The 18,736-nt window shown below is 45.5% G+C and overlaps 1 protein-coding gene across 2 annotated transcripts in view; it reads left to right on the forward strand.

The window, feature by feature from the left end:
• The window catches only part of MICAL3 (microtubule associated monooxygenase, calponin and LIM domain containing 3), a 231,435-nt gene that overhangs the window by 155,904 nt on the left and 56,795 nt on the right, over positions 1–18,736 (forward strand). The window contains exons 27-29 of one of the 2 annotated variants that reach the window (XM_054987717.1): positions 2,296–2,537; positions 6,945–7,082; positions 17,611–17,673. In XM_054987717.1, coding sequence (XP_054843692.1) covers positions 2,296–2,537; positions 6,945–7,082; positions 17,611–17,673 — 443 coding nt within the window. The remainder of the gene's footprint in view (positions 1–2,295; positions 2,538–6,944; positions 7,083–17,610; positions 17,674–18,736) is intronic. The other variant, XM_054987716.1, reaches the window with a different exon arrangement.

Below are 18,736 nucleotides of genomic sequence, written 5' to 3' on the forward strand. Positions count from 1 at the left end.
TTAAGGCAACAGGCAAAGATGCATTTAGAAATTTTAGTTTTCCTTGTCTTGTTTTGCTGTTCCTGTATTTTAAGTGGAGATGTAACATTGAAGCCATGCTCCTCATTTTTTCCCTAGTGCTTCACATCTCTAACTGTAAGATGCTTCAGAAAGCATTTATTTGGAGATGCAGGATACAAATAAATAAGAATAAATATTTATTCCTCCTGCTGATGAAAAAGCAGTTTGGAGGGGGCATAGTTACCAGGATAAAAAAAAATCAAGGAGAGAAAACATTAAGTATAGGAACTTCTTTCCGTGTACCCCCTCCTCAATCCCAACCTACCTTAGTCTGCTTTAGGTTGTGTTGTGTAGTGGTTAGATGACCAGACTAGGATCTGGGAGGCCTAGGATTAAATCCTTACTCTGCCATGGAAGCTTACTAGGTGAGCCTAACCTACCTTACAAGGTGGCTGTTGTAGGTGTGAAAAAGTGGAGGGGAGAATGATGCTGTAAGCAGGGTATAAATAGCTAACAAAATATTTGGTGGGGGGGAACCACAGAAGATTTAATTGTAGAACTCGAGTTCACATGCATTTGAGCCAGAGTTCTGTACTTTGAAAGGGGAGTTGCAAATGGCGTGCTCAAGATGCTATTTTTAAATACAGTAAACATAAAACTGATTTCTCTTCCAACAAAGTGAAGCCAACATTCCTCTTTTTTGAGGGCTAGCTATCTGTCAAGCAATGTACTAAAATAAAACGCAGCCTTTGAATAAGTCTTTAACACAAATGTTTGGAAAAACACATACTTCGAAGTTGAGAAAATTGCAATTATCTTTCCCTTGTCAAGATAAAACTCCCCAGTGGATGGTGCTTTTGTGAAGTTTGCTCGTAATTTTACTTAACAGTCTTATAAAAAAAAAATAGTTATGATGAATTTGTTCCCAAAATTCTTGTGAAGATAGATGGCAGCAAATGGAAGGGCTCACAACTGCTTTGGCAAAGAGGCTATAATCCAACAAATATACTTAGTTAAAACACAAGAATAAAAAGTTCATGCTGGGAAACCAATCAACCAAAGACATAGACAAAATCTTGTGAGAACTTGTGGTGCCGCCAGTCTTACTAAAACGCTCATCTGCTTTAATGGATCAGCCAAGATTGTGCTGGTATCTGGTGGGTTTTCCTGATAAAATCCAGAGGAACTAGGTGGACTCCAGGATACAAGAAAAGAGAAATTATCATGGGCTCCTGGTAATTTACAGTGCAATCCTGCGCAGAGTTGCATCTTTGTAATCTCATTGACTTCAGAGGACTTCAGAGGATTGTTACTCTCCTTAGGATTTCACTGGTAGCCTCTAGGATGGAGAAACATGTTGGCTTTAGAAGACCATTTGTGAAAATAGTGACTATATGATGGGTCCATAAGGGTCACATTTATACCCTTATCCTGTTGGCAGGGCTTTTTTTCTGGGAAAAGAGGTGGTGGAACTCAGTGGGTTGCCCTCAGAGAAAATGGTCACATGGCTGGTGGCTCCGCCCCCTGATCTCCAGATAGAGGGGAGTTTAGATTGCCCTCCGCGCCACTCAGCGGCGCGGAAGGCAATCTCAACTCCCCTCTGGCTGGAGATCAGGGGGTGGGGCCACCAGCCATGTGACCATTTTCAAGAGGTGCTGGAACTCTGTTCCACCGTGTTCCAGCTGAAAAAAAAGCCCTGCCTGTTGCTGAGCACAGTGAAGGTGCAGAGTTCAGTTTATTGAAAACCTTACATTGGCCTACTGCTCTACTCAGCAAAGTTTGGAGTCTTCTTCCCACTGAAGTGGCTCTTCTGCTGGAGGAAGGTCCTCTTAAGTTGGAGGAAGGGCTGAACAGACAAGATATACAGCCCTTTGTTTTGCAGAGATCCGAGCACTTTTACAGTATAGCATACATCTTTGTATTAAAGTAAAGCAAATTTTTGTATAACTGCGCCATATATTTTTATCACAGAGTTGGATCTTATATAACAAGACGATCTTTTCCTCTTTGGATATTGTCTAGGGCCTTCAGCTAGGAGTTTCTGCTTTTTAGTATATGAATCAGTGATGAGTGAGTTGTGACAAGTAATGTTTTGAAGGTATTGTATAAAGAGAGGTGCCCCTTCTGCAGTTGTCCGCTTTTCCTGAGCCAGCCACTGTCGTTCCTTTCCTTTTGAAATCTGGGGCAAGTTATGAAATAAGAAAGTAGTGGTTTTTGGTTGTGCGGAATTCGAAAACGTCATAACCAATCCTTTTTGAGAGGAGTCATCTGTTCTTTTGTGTGTTTCTTGTGCAGTAGTTCCGAATCTGAGATGGAGGAAGAGGAGGAGGAGGAGGAAGAGGAGGAGGATCGACCGCAGCAACCCACCTCTGACCTGGGCGGTGTGCCGTGGAAAGAGGCAGTGCGGATACATGCCATGCTGAAGGGGAAGAGCGAAGAGGAGCTGGAGGCTGAGAAAAACCACAATGTGGAAGAGGAAGAGGAGGAGGAAGGAGAGGAGGAGGAAGGAGAGGAGGAAGAGGAAGTCTCTAGCGAAGGTTAGTAGATTTTCTTTTTGCTGAGGATGGATATGTGAGGACTGATGTGTGGGCTAAGCTCAGATTTCAGTACAGAATCAGAAGTGCCTTTTAGCGGAATCAGATTTCAGTACAGAATTAGAAATGCTTTTTAGTGGAAATCCTTGAGGTTGATGGGGAAAGTCATACGCCTGGAAGGGACCTCTGTATATGGATTCTTTGGGGGGGACCAAAGAAAAAAATTTAGAAACAGTTGTTGGGCGGTTCCTCAGATTGTATTTTGTCTAACCCATCTTTTGTTCTCCTGCTGGCTGTTGTGTGTAACACAGTGCTCTGCTTTTACTTTTGAGTCTACCAAGCGGTTGTGAAATTGACACTGAGGACAAAGTTGAGAGCCCAGCCTGCAGTGTGGAGAAGTCTGGGTGCTGGCGGCTGGCTGGGGCCAGTGTGATTCATTGCTAGATCTGGCCAGGATTAAGCGAGTTTTAGGGAATGAGACTGCTCTGAAGCCCAAGCAGGCCATTGAGCAGAAGGATGTGGGGAGGGCTAGAAACAAGATCAAAAGATGTCAAACTGCTTCTGGATAGACAAAATCCAGGCATGCTGCCTATAGGTTGTGGAACATTCAGAGTTGACCTGACCTGGAAAGGTTTAGAGTTCCCAGCCAAGCACGGTTCTGGGCTGAGAACCAATCAGAAATCATTGTAGGAGGGGTGGAAAGTTGGGCAAAAGCTTTGCCTCCATACTTGAAGGAACCCAAGTTCTTGTTCGTTCCTCAATCATAATTCATTCTTTTCTTCCTGAGCTCCTTTCAGCTGCTTTGGGTGTGGCATTAATCGCTGTGGTATTAACACAGAGCCACATGTCTGAACTGGAGGTTACCACCTAGGTGGTTTGGCAATCATCAGTGAGTCACCCAGATGTTATGGAGCGAAGAGGATAGTGCTGCCAGCCAGAGGGGACAGAGCAGCCTGAATTGCCCAAGGGGGTATCAGTAGCAGTTTGGAACAGGCAGGAACTTTCCTAACAAAAGAGATATTTCAATTATTTAAACGTTTAGGATGCACAGATCTGCAAAAGGTTCCGCTTCGAGGCTTTTACCAGAGCATTCACGTTACTTTTGCTCAAGCAATTATCGTGCGGGGAAGGAGTGAGCAAGTGCAGCTGCCCTCCTTTTCCATTTTCTCAATTGCAGTTGGCAGCTGTGCCAAATTTGTTTCAGGTACCTTTTGGGGAGTGTCTTATCCAAACAAAGCAGTTCCGCTTCCAAAACGGCCCTCAGTTGCCAGCGATTTCTGTTCTCTTTTGCAAGGTTTACTCAGTGCCTTTTCAGTGAAGCCTTTGAGCAGTTAGCCAGTGGTGCTCAAAAGCTTTAGTAAGATGGGCCCGGATTAGCAGAGGCTATTATTATCATACTGAAAGGAAAAGGCACTTGCTGTTGAGCGAACTAAAATTTTTCTACATGGAAATTGTCATGCTGCCACTTGAAGATAATCGGGCAGCTTTTGTTTAGGGTAGATCTGAAATTCTCAGAACTCCTTTTTCGTGTGTCCATTTGCACGTAAGAGGAAAACTTGCATCATAAATGTCCTTGGCGCTGAGGGCCTCTCCACTCATGACAGATTTCCCTAACTAATTGCTTCTGAGTGAGAATATCACTTCTACCCAGTCCCTCTCCAAGGCCCGGACCACTTCCAACTTTTGAGCCCCCTAGCCATAATAAAAATTTAAAAAACATGACGACACATGATAACAAAATAAAGCACCAAAAAAAGAGAGTGAGACATAATTTGAATTTTCTTTGACGTTCCCTTTAAGCTTGAAGCTCAGGTCAAGTGACCCCCCCCTCATTGGCTATGCTTGTACCATACATTGTGTGTGTACTTACCTGTGTCATGGTGTGTGTGTGTGTGTGTGTGTGTAACATGCACATACATCTGTCATGCAGCAGAAAACCCCAGTTGACAGTGAATTCTTGCAACATGTACACACAGCACAGTAGAGGAAGTGTGTTCATCACGTGGGTAAACATATACAGAATATGCAGTTTCCTACATGAAAATGAAATCTATAAATATCTTATATATGACGGGTAAACAAATGACGGATGAACCAACGGCCCTGAGCCGTTTCGGGGTTCCCCCACACACCATCTGTGTGTTCTTTCTGATTGTCTGTCCTCTCTTTCTCTTATTTCACTCTCCTCTATATCAATGCTATTTGTCATTGTGTGGCTCCCCCTACTGTAGAGGGAGAGTATTGCCCTTGGGAGAGAGAACTTCAGCAAGGCCTCTGGCTACAGCGTCTCTCAAATGAAGAGGACACGGGTACATTTAAAGGTACCCCTGCACCGCCACCACTTCCCCCGAAGAATTGTGGGGGGGAGCCTCATTATACAAAGAGCAGGTCTTGCATGAACCAGCGTGTGCTGCATTTTCAAAGAAACTGCTATTTTTCTTTTTTACTGCTAACTTCCAGATGGGAAGCAAATTGCTGTGTAAATTTTATCAACTAAAATCCTTCTGTTCGGCTTCCTGCATCGAAAAACCTCCCAAACAGTTGAGTTGTGCTTGGATTAAAAGCTTGCTGTGAGCACCTGCTTCCCTTTGATTAAATTCCAGCTGTGGGGAAAAAAGTTGCTGCCCCTGCCCAGCTTCTCTGTGAGTGTGTCTGGGGAGAAAGGCTGAAAGCTAGCTTAAGCATGGAGGAGCAATGAGAGGTTTGCTGTTAGACTTGTGCAGCAAGCTGTTGTGATGTGAGGAGTGCTCCCCCCCCCCCGCCCCCCGCCATGCCATGGCCTCCCATTTTCCTTTCCAGGATTCCTACTCCCAGCAAGAACCCACAAGTCATCTCCCCCCTCCCTATTTTATTATTGTGCCAGAGCATGTGAGTAATAGCATCTTCACTTGTGTAAGACATGGTGAAAAGATGACTTTACCCTGTCTTTGACTCACTGCTTTTTATGTATTCTGTGGAAACATAATCCCATTTATTCCTTTTACGGTATAAGCGTCATTCTGAAACACAGGAATTTTTTTCATGCTTTATATTCAATTGTAATACTTATTCTATAAATGGGAAGCAGAATGCCCCGCCAATGACCAAATTAACTGGCTTTCTGTTAGCAAAACCAGTTGGGTATCTTCAGTTAAACTTAAATTTGTTCTAAAGCTTATATTGTAGACGCCTGTGCTCAGGTTGGTCTTTAATTGGCTAAATGAAACTAGGACATGGTGAGGTGCATTATATTCTACTAAAATAAGGAGATATAATTCCTGGTGATCTGGTGAGACCTGCTCTTTGGGGAGCCTTGCTAAGTTTCTATGTATCCCCTTCCTCCCTCTCTATCCTGCCTGGTTTAAAACTCATCTTTCTAACCCTGATGGCTGTGTGAACTGGTGTAAACACTAATTCTGCTTAACCCGAGGACTTGCATCAAGGGCATTTGGAAGCATGATACCGTACCTTGGCCAGGGAGCCAGGTTTTCATCTCTCACTTCTAAATCGATGGTTTCCTTCGGAAGTTCCATTTCACATCATAATGTGTGCTGATTTAACAATCATACTAACAAAAAGAGAGAAGGACAATCGATGTACATTTTGCCCCCCGCCTTAATTGGCTTCTTTTGTCCCTTTAAATATATTTCCTTCTCCGTTAGTAGTTCCTGAGAATAAATTGCTGGATGACACTTTCAAAGACCACCAGGAAGAAAGGAAGTGCTTCCGACCTTGAATGAAATTTGAACAGTATGCAACAAACAGTCGTTAGAAGTATTTGTGGACCGTATACACATGTTCACTCAAGTTGTTGCAATTACAGGGCACCGTCTGGCCAAAGAAAAGCTTCTTAACTGTGATTAACTTTGGCAGGGTTGCACCCATAACTTACAAAAATGAACAAGGATGTTCTAGAAATGAATAGCCATGTTAGCATACTGAATGATCATCCCTTTTTGCTGTTTCAAACAGCCCTGCTTAAAAAGGAGAAGTAGCTTTTGCTATAGACCGTCCATGGCTGCCAAAGTATGTCTTCCCTGTGTCTTTTTAATATTTATAAAAGGATGCTAAACAGGAACAGTTTGTTGTTAACCTTCATGGTGATATTCAGTCCCTTGCCTAGAGATACTCAACAGGAAATCTTTGCTGCTGTATTTTTGAGCATTTTGGCATGGAGTAGATCTGAAACCTGGGATCCTATGAGCAAAAGAAAGCAAATGTGGAAGAAAACCTACACGTGCATGATACAGAACTTTATCTGTCTTCTCTTGGCAGCTGGTCTCAGCAAGTAATTGTCTTTTTCTTCCTTCCCTTTTCCCTGCATTTCCATTCCTGCGGTGTGTGCTCCTTTTCCTCTTCCTTCTCCTCCCTCCCCTGTTTCTCTTTTGCCACTCCATCAACATGATCCACCGTTGGCCTCTTATCTGATAGCTGGAAACCTGAGGCTGCAGCAGATAGTAAATCCGGTGGATCCCCTGGAGATCTTGGCAGATGTGCATTGGACACACATCCGTCAGAAAGAGGAGGAGGAAAAACTGGGCCCTACTTCTAAGTCCTCCACCTCCAGAGGTAAACCTGTCCCCCCTGTGTTGACTCCTTACATCATCGGGGCATTCAGTCCCTATCAGTTTAATCTCCAGGAAGGCCAAATCTCCTTCCCATGTGAGAGTGAATGTCGCTTCTCGTGGTTTTTGGTTTTCAGGTTTTGTCAGGCCACCAGAAGAGGATTTTCCGGCCTTGTTTCTATGGTTCCATTTTCATTTTGATGTCCTCCTGCAAATGAGAATGTTATTGCTATGATTTCTCATCGGCTGCTGCTACTGGAACAGAGTGAGAGCTCAGAATATCATAGATCCAGAGGAGATAGCCGTGTTTGTCTGTAGTAGCAAAATAGTAAAGAGTCCAGTAACACCTTTGAGACTAACCCAACTTATTTGTAGCATAAGCTTTCGAGAGCCACAGCTCTCTTCATCAGATGCATCTGACAAAGAGAGCTGCGGCTCTCAAAAGCTTATGCTATAAATAAGTTGGTTAGTCTCAAAGGGGCTACAGAGCTCAGCATGTCGGGCTTGCTGAACCCTTGGTCTGGTACTGCTTTTAAGTACTTATGAAAGGGGATGTAGTCAGTTTTTAAAAGAAATCATTATTTAATGTCTAGGTTTTGGTGCAGCATGGATCCCAAGCTGGTATCAGAGCAGCAAATTCCTCTGAAAAAGTCCCGCCTTTCCTAGGGGTGGGCCATTGCTCAGAGGTAGAGCACATTCTACGCGTGCCGGAAGTCCCAGCGGCAATCCGTAGCCTTTCTCCGTTTTGATTAGAGATAGCAAGGTTTAGAAGAGGCCCCTGAAAGCTCATGCCGCTTGAAATGAGTCAATACTGGAAGTAACCAGTGATCCGAACAAAAAGTATAAGGAAGCTTCCTCTGTGCTTATGTAAGTTCATCTTAACCCAGTTTGGCAGCTTTGGGCAATATTATTTATATCAGATGGAACAACACTGTTAACTGTTTGGTAGGAAGGAGGCAATTTAAGAAGTAATGAACTAGAAAAAGAACTGTCAGTTGTGAACTGCAACATAGCTTTGTCCAGTTTTCTCATCATGATATGTCTGTAGTCCCTCCTAGCAGGCTTTACCTTGGTAAGTTCTTCTACCCCCTTCAGCAACAGAAGATGTGTCTTAGAGTAGGAGGGAGAGAGAGAACACCCTCATCTTCCTTCCTTCCTTCCTTGTACTCTGAACCTAGCTACGATGTCAGAGCCGGGGATGATCCAGCTGCTCAGAAGTTGGATGAAAACCTGTTGTTGCTGGGTTAGGAATGCATCTGCTCTGGAAAAGTTTGGGTTTATACGATGATGAGAAAGCACAAGCCCAGGGTCTTATAATCTTGATGTATTTTTGTATTCACGTGTCAGATGTAATGGAAGACTCACAGTCAACCTCCACACAAGGTCTTAGTTGCTCTGGGAATCTGTGGCTGTACTGGAGAAAGCTTGTAGAGAGGGCTACCGCCAAGAAGGAAATGGAGTGGGGAGGAAATTGCTGAGGACCTATGACAGGCAGCCACAGTGAAAGAACATCATCAACGGAAAGAAAAGAAATACAATCAACAGAAATGATTAGATCAGCAGAAGAGCCTAGTCCAAATTGCTGATCTCCACTCCATGTTGTTTACTTACTGGGAATATTTTGCTCAGTTGCCACAATGGAAGAAAGACACCAATAATTTTAAAGGATTTAATGGGGAGGAATCTACAACAATGGTGAGGGTTGTGGGTAAAGTATAAAGGAGTCGAGTCATTCAGCTTAAGAAATGACTATATATATGTTAGGGAGATTAGTTTATTTGGATGTTAGAAGAACAGCAATTGTACACGCTTGTGCACTAAGGACAAAAGGCAAACGAATGAACTTAAATGATCAAAGATTGATTCCTCCCCTCTGCCCCCAACGTAAACTTTAGGGGGAATGTCCTAATGAATTTTCTTACAACAATTGTGAACTCTTCTTCCTTGGAGATTAATTTTGCTTCTTACTCACTAAAAAAAAATCTAGAAGGGAACCTGCAGGGAATGCTTTTGGCATCGAGCAACCTGGCTTTGCACAGGGCATATTGCTACATGCTCCATGTTTCATACAGCACTTGCTCTAGGATTTGAGGGCTCTGCAGGGTGGACACCATCATCTCAGGGTAGGTTTTGAACAACAAGAAACCAACGTCCTGAGAATTCTGACTCTAGTTTCATGGGGTGGTGAGAAATCCTGGTGTATGGCTTGTATTCATGTGTCAAACGTAATAGAAGACGGACCTTGCCAGCAGCATCCATATAATGTGTTGGGTGCTCTGGGAATTCCTTCAGTCACCTTTGTCTGGACGGAATGGAATATGCAGACTTGTGAATTCTCCTGCCTTGCCTAAGTTAGAGTAAGTTCGCTTACTGGGGTGTTGTCCTTTGCTGGTGTTGGGGCCCTATCAGATGCCCAACTTTACCATCCTCTGGAGCGCGAATGCTGGTTATGCCAGTCCCAGGTTAGTGATTGTAAGGAACCTTCTAAAAAAATCATTCCTCTGAATATTAAATGTGGTGGTGTTCCACCTCTGTTGTCGGCAGTCGTAGAACTTTTACTCTAGGTAATGCTACAGGTGGAGAAAGAGAGAGACAGACACTATTTTGGTTGTTGGGGGTTTTCCGGGCTGTATTGCCGTGGTCTTGGCATTGTAGTTCCTGACGTTTCGCCAGCAGCTGTGGCTGGCATCTTCAGAGGTGTAGCACCAAAAGACAGAGATCTCTCAGTGTCACAGTGTGGAAAAGATGTAGGTCATTTGTATCTACTCAGGAGGGGTGGGGTTGAGCTGAGTCATTCTGTAAGAGTTTCCCAGGGTGTGGAATGCTAATGGCGGGAGGCTTCACTGTAACCTGAGGAGGTTCTTTTGCATATGGATTGGTGCTTGATGTGCTAATCTTCTCTGCAGGGCTATTGTCGGGTGTGGAGTGTTTTGTTGGCCTGGTGTTTTTCAGAACTGGAGCCCATGCTCTGTTCATTCTTAAGGTTTCTTCTTTCCTGTTGAAGTTTTGCTTATGCTTGTGAATTTCAATGGCTTCCCTGTGCAGTCTGACAAAGTAGTTGGAAGTGTTGTCCAGTATTTTGGTGTCCTGGAATAAGATACTGTGCCCTGTTTGAGTTAGGCTATGTTCAGCCACTGCTGATTTTTCAGGCTGTCCAAGTCTGCAGTGTCTTTCATGTTCTTTTATTCTTGTCTGGATGCTACGCTTTGTGGTCCCGATGTAAACTTGCCCACAGCTGCAGGGTATACGGTATACTCCTGCAGAGGTGAGGGGGTCTCTGCTGTCTTTTGCTGATCGTAGCATCTGTTGTATTTTTCGGGTGGGTCTGAATACTGCTTGAAGGTTATGCTTTTCCATAAGCTTTCCCATCTGATCAGTAATTCCTTTGATATATGGCAAAAACACTTTTCCTGTAGGTGACTGTTTTTCCTTGGTTGTTTGATTCATCCTGGGTTTGATTGCTCTTCGGATTTCATTTCTGGAGTAGCCATTTGCCTGAAGTGCGTGGTTTAGATGATTAATTTCCTCATTGAGAAAGCGCGGCTCACATATCCGTCTTGCACGATCCACTAATGTTTTCATTATGCCTCTTTTCTGTCGGGGGTGGTGATTGGAGTTTTTGTGTAAGTACCGATCAGTGTGAGTTGGTTTCCTGTAGACCTTGTGACCTAACTGAAAGTTTGCTTTGCGGATGACCAAGGTATCCAGGAATGAGAGTTTTCCCTCACTTTCTTTCTCCATTGTGAATTGTATGTTCAGGTGGATGTTGTTGAGATGATTCAAAAACTCCCTCAATTCTTCCTCCCCATGGTTCCAAATGATGAATGTATCATCCACAAACCGGAACCATACACTGGGTTTGTGGGGTGCTGATTCTAGAGCTGTTTTTTCAAAATGTTCCATGTAGAAGTTTGCTATAACTGGGCTGAGTGGGCTCCCCATGGCCACCCCATCCATCTGTTCATAGAATTCGTTGTCCCATTGGAAGTAACTGGTTGTCAGACAATGATGGAATAAGGCTGTTACATCCTCTGGGAAAATCTGATTAATCAGTGCAATAGTGTCTTTTACTGGAACCTTGGTAAACAGGGATACAACATCAAAACTGACAAGTATGTCTTGTGGATTGAGTTTCAGAGAACTGATTTTGTTGATGAAATCTGCTGAATCTTTGATGTAAGACGAGGTTTTCCCGATGTGGTCCTGCAGGAGATCTGCCAGATGTCTAGCTAATTCATATGTCGGTGAACCAATGGCACTCACAATGGGTCGGAGTGGGACTGAATCTTTATGTATTTTGGGGAGTCCATATAGTCTAGGTGGCTGTGCTTCAGTCTTGCATAGTTTTCTGTGCGTGTCGGGATGTAGTGAGGAATTCTTGATCAGCGCATTTGTTAGCCTGGTGATTTTGCAAGTGGGATCTCGTTTTAGTTTTTTGTAGGTGGAGGGGTCCAGGAGTTCCTTAATCTTCTTTTTGTATTCCTCCGTTTTCATGATCACTGTAGCATTGCCTTTATCAGCTGGTAGAATGATGATGTCTGGATCTGCATTGAGGGTCTTGATGGCATTTCTCTCCTTGCGTGTTATATTGCTGGTGGGAAGCTTTGCCTTTCGTAGAATCCTGGCTGTCTCTCCTCTTATTTCCTCAGCTTCCTCTTCAGGTAGATGACGGATGGCAGCTTCTACATTTGCAATGATGTCTTCCACAGGAATTCTGGTGGGGGTGACTGCAAAGTTTCCTCCCTTTGCCAAGATGGAGGTTTCTTCTGGTGAGAGTTGACGGTCTGTCAGATTGATGACAATGCGTGCATTGTCGAGCATTGGGCTTGTCTGTCTTTTTTCCTGTAGTTTGTTAAACTTCTGCTTCTGTCTGGATGTGTGGTTGGTAAACACTTGTTCCATCTTCCTGTAGGTGAGATTATCGACCTTGTCCCAATCCTGACTTCTCACTTCTGACTTCTCAGGCCAACAAAACACTCCACACCCGACAATAGCCCTGCAGAGAAGATTAGCACATCAAGCACCAATCCATATGCAAAAGAACCTCCTCAGGTTACAGTGAAGCCTCCCGCCATTAGCATTCCACACCCTGGGAAACTCTTACAGAATGACTCAGCTCAACCCCACCCCTCCTGAGTAGATACAAATGACCTACATCTTTTCCACACTGTGACACTGAGAGATCTCTGTCTTTTGGTGCTACACCTCTGAAGATGCCAGCCACAGCTGCTGGCGAAACGTCAGGAACTACAATGCCAAGACCACGGCAATACAGCCCGGAAAACCCCCAACAACCATCGTTCTCCGGCCGTGAAAGCCTTCAACAATACATCGAACACCTCTACGGGGAGGAAACATTCCAACAGACCCGAAGATTGGAAACACTTCGGAACAAGAAAGCACATCTACTCTGTTCTTTGACCTTTCTTCTACGCTGCAGGGACACAAGAACCATTCCATCTTTTCTCACAACTAAAAGAATCTTCAAAACCACACAGGCGAACCGCATTTATGACCGTCTAGAACAGGCCCTCTTACGTGAGAGAATCCACACTACCCGCAGAGAACTTGCTGCCACAGACAAGGAGCTATTTTGCTTGCATATCAACACCAGCCATAAAATGAGAAGTCAGGATTGGGACAAGGTCGATAATCTCACCTACAGGAAGATGGAACAAGTGTTTACCAACCACACATCCAGACAGAAGCAGAAGTTTAACAAACTACAGGAAAAAAGACAGACAAGCCCAATGCTCGACAATGCACGCATTGTCATCAATCTGACAGACCGTCAACTCTCACCAGAAGAAACCTCCATCTTGGCAAAGGGAGGAAACTTTGCAGTCACCCCCACCAGAATTCCTGTGGAAGACATCATTGCAAATGTAGAAGCTGCCATCCGTCATCTACCTGAAGAGGAAGCTGAGGAAATAAGAGGAGAGACAGCCAGGATTCTACGAAAGGCAAAGCTTCCCACCAGCAATATAACACGCAAGGAGAGAAATGCCATCAAGACCCTCAATGCAGATCCAGACATCATCATTCTACCAGCTGATAAAGGCAATGCTACAGTGATCATGAAAACGGAGGAATACAAAAAGAAGATTAAGGAACTCCTGGACCCCTCCACCTACAAAAAACTAAAACGAGATCCCACTTGCAAAATCACCAGGCTAACAAATGCGCTGATCAAGAATTCCTCACTACATCCCGACACGCACAGAAAACTATGCAAGACTGAAGCACAGCCACCTAGACTATATGGACTCCCCAAAATACATAAAGATTCAGTCCCACTCCGACCCATTGTGAGTGCCATTGGTTCACCGACATATGAATTAGCTAGACATCTGGCAGATCTCCTGCAGGACCACATCGGGAAAACCTCGTCTTACATCAAAGATTCAGCAGATTTCATCAACAAAATCAGTTCTCTGAAACTCAATCCACAAGACATACTTGTCAGTTTTGATGTTGTATCCCTGTTTACCAAGGTTCCAGTAAAAGACACTATTGCACTGATTAATCAGATTTTCCCAGAGGATGTAACAGCCTTATTCCATCATTGTCTGACAACCAGTTACTTCCAATGGGACAACGAATTCTATGAACAGATGGATGGGGTGGCCATGGGGAGCCCACTCAGCCCAGTTATAGCAAACTTCTACATGGAACATTTTGAAAAAACAGCTCTAGAATCAGCACCCCACAAACCCAGTGTATGGTTCCGGTTTGTGGATGATACATTCATCATTTGGAACCATGGGGAGGAAGAATTGAGGGAGTTTTTGAATCATCTCAACAACATCCACCTGAACATACAATTCACAATGGAGAAAGAAAGTGAGGGAAAACTCTCATTCCTGGATACCTTGGTCATCCGCAAAGCAAACTTTCAGTTAGGTCACAAGGTCTACAGGAAACCAACTCACACTGATCGGTACTTACACAAAAACTCCAATCACCACCCCCGACAGAAAAGAGGCATAATGAAAACATTAGTGGATCGTGCAAGACGGATATGTGAGCCGCGCTTTCTCAATGAGGAAATTAATCATCTAAACCACGCACTTCAGGCAAATGGCTACTCCAGAAATGAAATCCGAAGAGCAATCAAACCCAGGATGAATCAAACAACCAAGGAAAAACAGTCACCTACAGGAAAAGTGTTTTTGCCATATATCAAAGGAATTACTGATCAGATGGGAAAGCTTATGGAAAAGCATAACCTTCAAGCAGTATTCAGACCCACCCGAAAAATACAACAGATGCTACGATCAGCAAAAGACAGCAGAGACCCCCTCACCTCTGCAGGAGTATACCGTATACCCTGCAGCTGTGGGCAAGTTTACATCGGGACCACAAAGCGTAGCATCCAGACAAGAATAAAAGAACATGAAAGACACTGCAGACTTGGACAGCCTGAAAAATCAGCAGTGGCTGAACATAGCCTAACTCAAACAGGGCACAGTATCTTATTCCAGGACACCAAAATACTGGACAACACTTCCAACTACTTTGTCAGACTGCACAGGGAAGCCATTGAAATTCACAAGCATAAGCAAAACTTCAACAGGAAAGAAGAAACCTTAAGAATGAACAGAGCATGGGCTCCAGTTCTGAAAAACACCAGGCCAACAAAACACTCCACACCCGACAATAGCCCTGCAGAGAAGATTAGCACATCAAGCACCAATCCATATGCAAAAGAACCTCCTCAGGTTACAGTGAAGCCTCCCGCCATTAGCATTCCACACCCTGGGAAACTCTTACAGAATGACTCAGCTCAACCCCACCCCTCCTGAGTAGATACAAATGACCTACATCTTTTCCACACTGTGACACTGAGAGATCTCTGTCTTTTGGTGCTACACCTCTGAAGATGCCAGCCACAGCTGCTGGCGAAACGTCAGGAACTACAATGCCAAGACCACGGCAATACAGCCCGGAAAACCCCCAACAACCATCGTTCTCCGGCCGTGAAAGCCTTCGACAATACATTAGACACTATTTTCTTGGTATCCAAACCGCAGTTTGTTGTTGGGGTGAAGGGAAATAATTCCTCCCAAACAGAAGATCTCCAGCCTCTTTTGGGTCCAGATCTTTGCTATCTTCTCTTCCTGTACGGCTCAAGCGCTTCACCTAGAATGTCTGGGCTCTTGAACTCCTGTGGCTTACATGTGAACAACGCTTTATCCTCCATTCCACATTGGAGCTCCTTGGCCAACTTAATCCTTTTTTGACAAAGGGCAGCTGGTTTGGGCCAGATTCTTTTTTTGTCATGGAAGTGCAGAACCATTAATATGGCAGGACCATCCTATAATAATTCTCTGATTGGTAGCAATAGTCTCTGACGTCAGAGATGGAGCTTTGCTGGGGCTTAGTTAGATCTGCTCATCCTCACCAAGGAGGCTGGCTGTCACGGGCTGGGCTAGCCCAAGCAGGGTGGTTCAAGTCCAAACCTTAAGGCCAAAGTCAAAGGAGAGTTCCAAGAGCGAAAGCCAAGTCAAACCGGTGGTCAGAGCACGAGATAAAGCCAGGAGTGAGTCCAGAGTCCAAGAGCAAGGTCAGGCACAGTCCAAGGTCAGTCACCGATAGCATCAGGTCCAAAAGCAGGCACGGGCAAGGTTCACAGAACACAGAGTGGTTGCAGGCAGTAGACATGTTGTTTCCACACCCGGCAGTTCCTCCAGACTGGCTCTTATAGCCAGGCATGGTTTTCAGCCAGCTGCTGGGGCTCCATCCTGACGCTACTCATCGTCACTCTCCAGCAGCTGGCGTTGGCTCAAGAGGCGAGCACTGCGCCGTCTCTCCTGCAGTTCCAGTCTCTGGCGCTGCCTGCGGCGTTCCTTGGGCGTGGGTGAACCTGGGGGGGTGGAGGCTCTTGGCTGCGCTGCACCTGTAGAAGTCCCTGGCTGAGCTTCCCCTGTGGTATTGGAGCTAGAGGGTGCTGGTGTCTCAGCTGCTGGCTGCAAGCTCTGATCAGCCAGCAGCTGTTGCTCCTGATTGCTGGCTTCTGCTGAATCAGGGCTAGGGCTCCTCTCCTCCAGAGGAGACCTCACTCTCAGACTGGGCCATGACACTGGCTTAGCTCAGACTCCATTGCTCATAAGTATCTGGGAGTTCTGGACTTTTCTCTAGTCCCAACTTTGATCATCTGGAGACTCCATGATCAGTGGGCTGTGGGTTAAGGACTACTCCATTATCTTGGTACTGCAAGGAACTCTGCACATGCTCTGAGAAACCCGCTACAACCTAGTGTACTTAGCTGAGTTAGATTAACGTTATTGCTTTTATTTGAGAGACTGAGCTGTGTGATAGTGTGTTCTTTCCTGCATTTTGTATTTTTTCCCCTTTCCTATCTCTTTTGAATCCACCCTCCATTTCTCCTTTTTTTCTATAATAAACCTTTCTAAAAAGGCATTTTTTTGGCTTCCTTAGTACAATGCATTTCTCTGGGATATTTTTCTATCCTACGTGCAAGACTGCCTGGGCGCTACAGTTTGCTATAAGGTATTTCCCAGGGTTTTCACTCTGTTACTTAGCTATTTGTCTAAGGCTGAGTTGGAAGAGCACTTTTTCAGCAGGTCAGTCTCAATGTTCTCTGGAGGACCCTGAGTGATGGCAGCCAGTTACCAGGGTGCTTTCCAGGAAAACTTGGTCTAAGAGAGTTCCCAGCAAAGAAAGTTACCTTTCCCCCCTTCCTTACTGAAACAATGAGATTGCCAGGAAAGTTGAAGACGGGGCGGCGCCAGGGTTTCTGGTGCCCACAGCTGCCCCAACTTGCACATGCACATAGTATGCACGAGCGCCCCCGGACTGCGTGATGATGTCATCACGCAGCAAAGCCGGCCCTATTGGCCAGTGGGTGGCTGGGATGGCGCGCCGAGGCTGCTCGCACTCCGCACGCCACCCTGGACACCTGCCAGGCCTGGCCCGCGGCTGCTGCGCCCGACCGGGGTGTGTGTGGTGGCAGCAGTGCGGGGCTGGCCGGCTGCAGCAGCTGTGGGCCAGGCATGCCAGCTCCATGGCGCGCGCCTCCATCCCCGGCACCCCCTCTGGTGCCCCCTTCAGTGCCTCAGTGCCCACGGCGCCCGCCTCACCGCCTCAATGGTGGCGCTGGCCCTGATTGAAGAAGTGGATAGTCTCTGCCGTTAAGGATGGAGGAGCCTGGGGGTTGGCTGGGCATCTCCCAAATGGGTGCAGAATAGATGAAGGGGCCTAAAGGAGCCAGTCTGAGCACTTAAGAGGAGAGTAGCGCAGTAGTGAGAGAGGCAATGAGACTGAACAGCAAGAAGAGTGAAGAGAGAGAAGGCAAAAGAGGTTTGCTCCATTAGAGCATGGCCAAAGGTTTACCAGCCAGCTGCCAAATAATTACATGCAGTCTAGTTTCCACACCCTTCTGTTTTCTCTGTTTCTTCTCTTTGCTAGCACATTGTATATTCCCCTCCATGACGTTTCTGTTTGAGTTATATTTATTTGTGTGCTCTGAAATTTATTATCATTTTTATTTTATTTTATTTTTAATTCAGCATCCGACCTCCCCTCCGTACGCCACGAGGCAGTGCAGGCGTGGCTGGATACAGTCCCAGGAGGTAGTTGTGGCGATGTTCCTCTTTACAGCTCACAAGTAACCCTGCCCGCCACTGCTGGCGCTGCCACCTGTCCGTGTTTTAGCGTCCCAACTGCTGGCCCCCTTTTAACAATCAAACTATGCCTTTGTTGCTATTGCATGCTGGGGGGAGCGGGTTACGAGGGGAAGGTAGAAGGCTGCATGTCTCACTCAGATGGTCCATTCTTGCATGAATTGGATTTCCATCTTAACCAAGCCCAGAATAAAAGGATTTCCTGTAAACTGGGAAGGGAACGCAGATGTTTGAGAGGAGAAAGCAGATCTTACATTTCTGACTTAGGTGATCAGGACCTCATTAAATGGGACACCCTCTGTGTTGCAGTACCACAAAAGAAAAGCTGTGCAGATGTAATGCTTCCAATGTTCCTGCACTGTTTTGTTTTATAAATGACCAAGTATGGTAGATTAGAATTATTCCCATATTACAGATAGGGGTGAGGTTAAGAGATAGCAACTTACTTAAAGCCAGGGCTTTTTTTCTGGGAAAAGTGGTGGTGGAACTCAGTGGGTTGACCTCGGAGAAAAGGGTCACATGGCTGGTGGCCCCGCCCCCTGATCTCCAGACAGAGGGGAGTTGTGGCACGGAGGGCAATCTCAACTCCCCTCTGTCTGAAGATCAAGGGGCGGGGCCACCAGCCATGTGACCCTTTTCAAGAGGTTCCGGAACTCCGTTCCCCCGCGTTCCCCCTGAAAAAAATCCCTGCTTAAAGCCTCCTGCTTAGTTCACAGCAGAAATTTGAACGGAGGGTTTTTTTGGTTCACAGCTGACGTACTTCGCAACAGGAATTCTTATTTGCAGTAGCAGCATGTGGTCCACATGACTGGGTGGAGCCCCTTAAAATAGTACAGCAGCTGACACCCATTCACATGTGGGGTACACTTTGTTTAAATTGGCTCAGAGTTTTGAGGTACTATGGAGCATTCTCTTGACCCAAGCGGAACGGGACCCCTTGGTCTTACGAAATCAGTAGTACAAATGGCTTTGCCCCTTTCTCACACCAAGTGAGTGACCCCTTGAAATGCAA

Source organism: Eublepharis macularius, chromosome 9 (assembly GCF_028583425.1).
Source record: "Eublepharis macularius isolate TG4126 chromosome 9, MPM_Emac_v1.0, whole genome shotgun sequence".
NCBI classification, from domain to species: domain Eukaryota; kingdom Metazoa; phylum Chordata; class Lepidosauria; order Squamata; family Eublepharidae; genus Eublepharis; species Eublepharis macularius.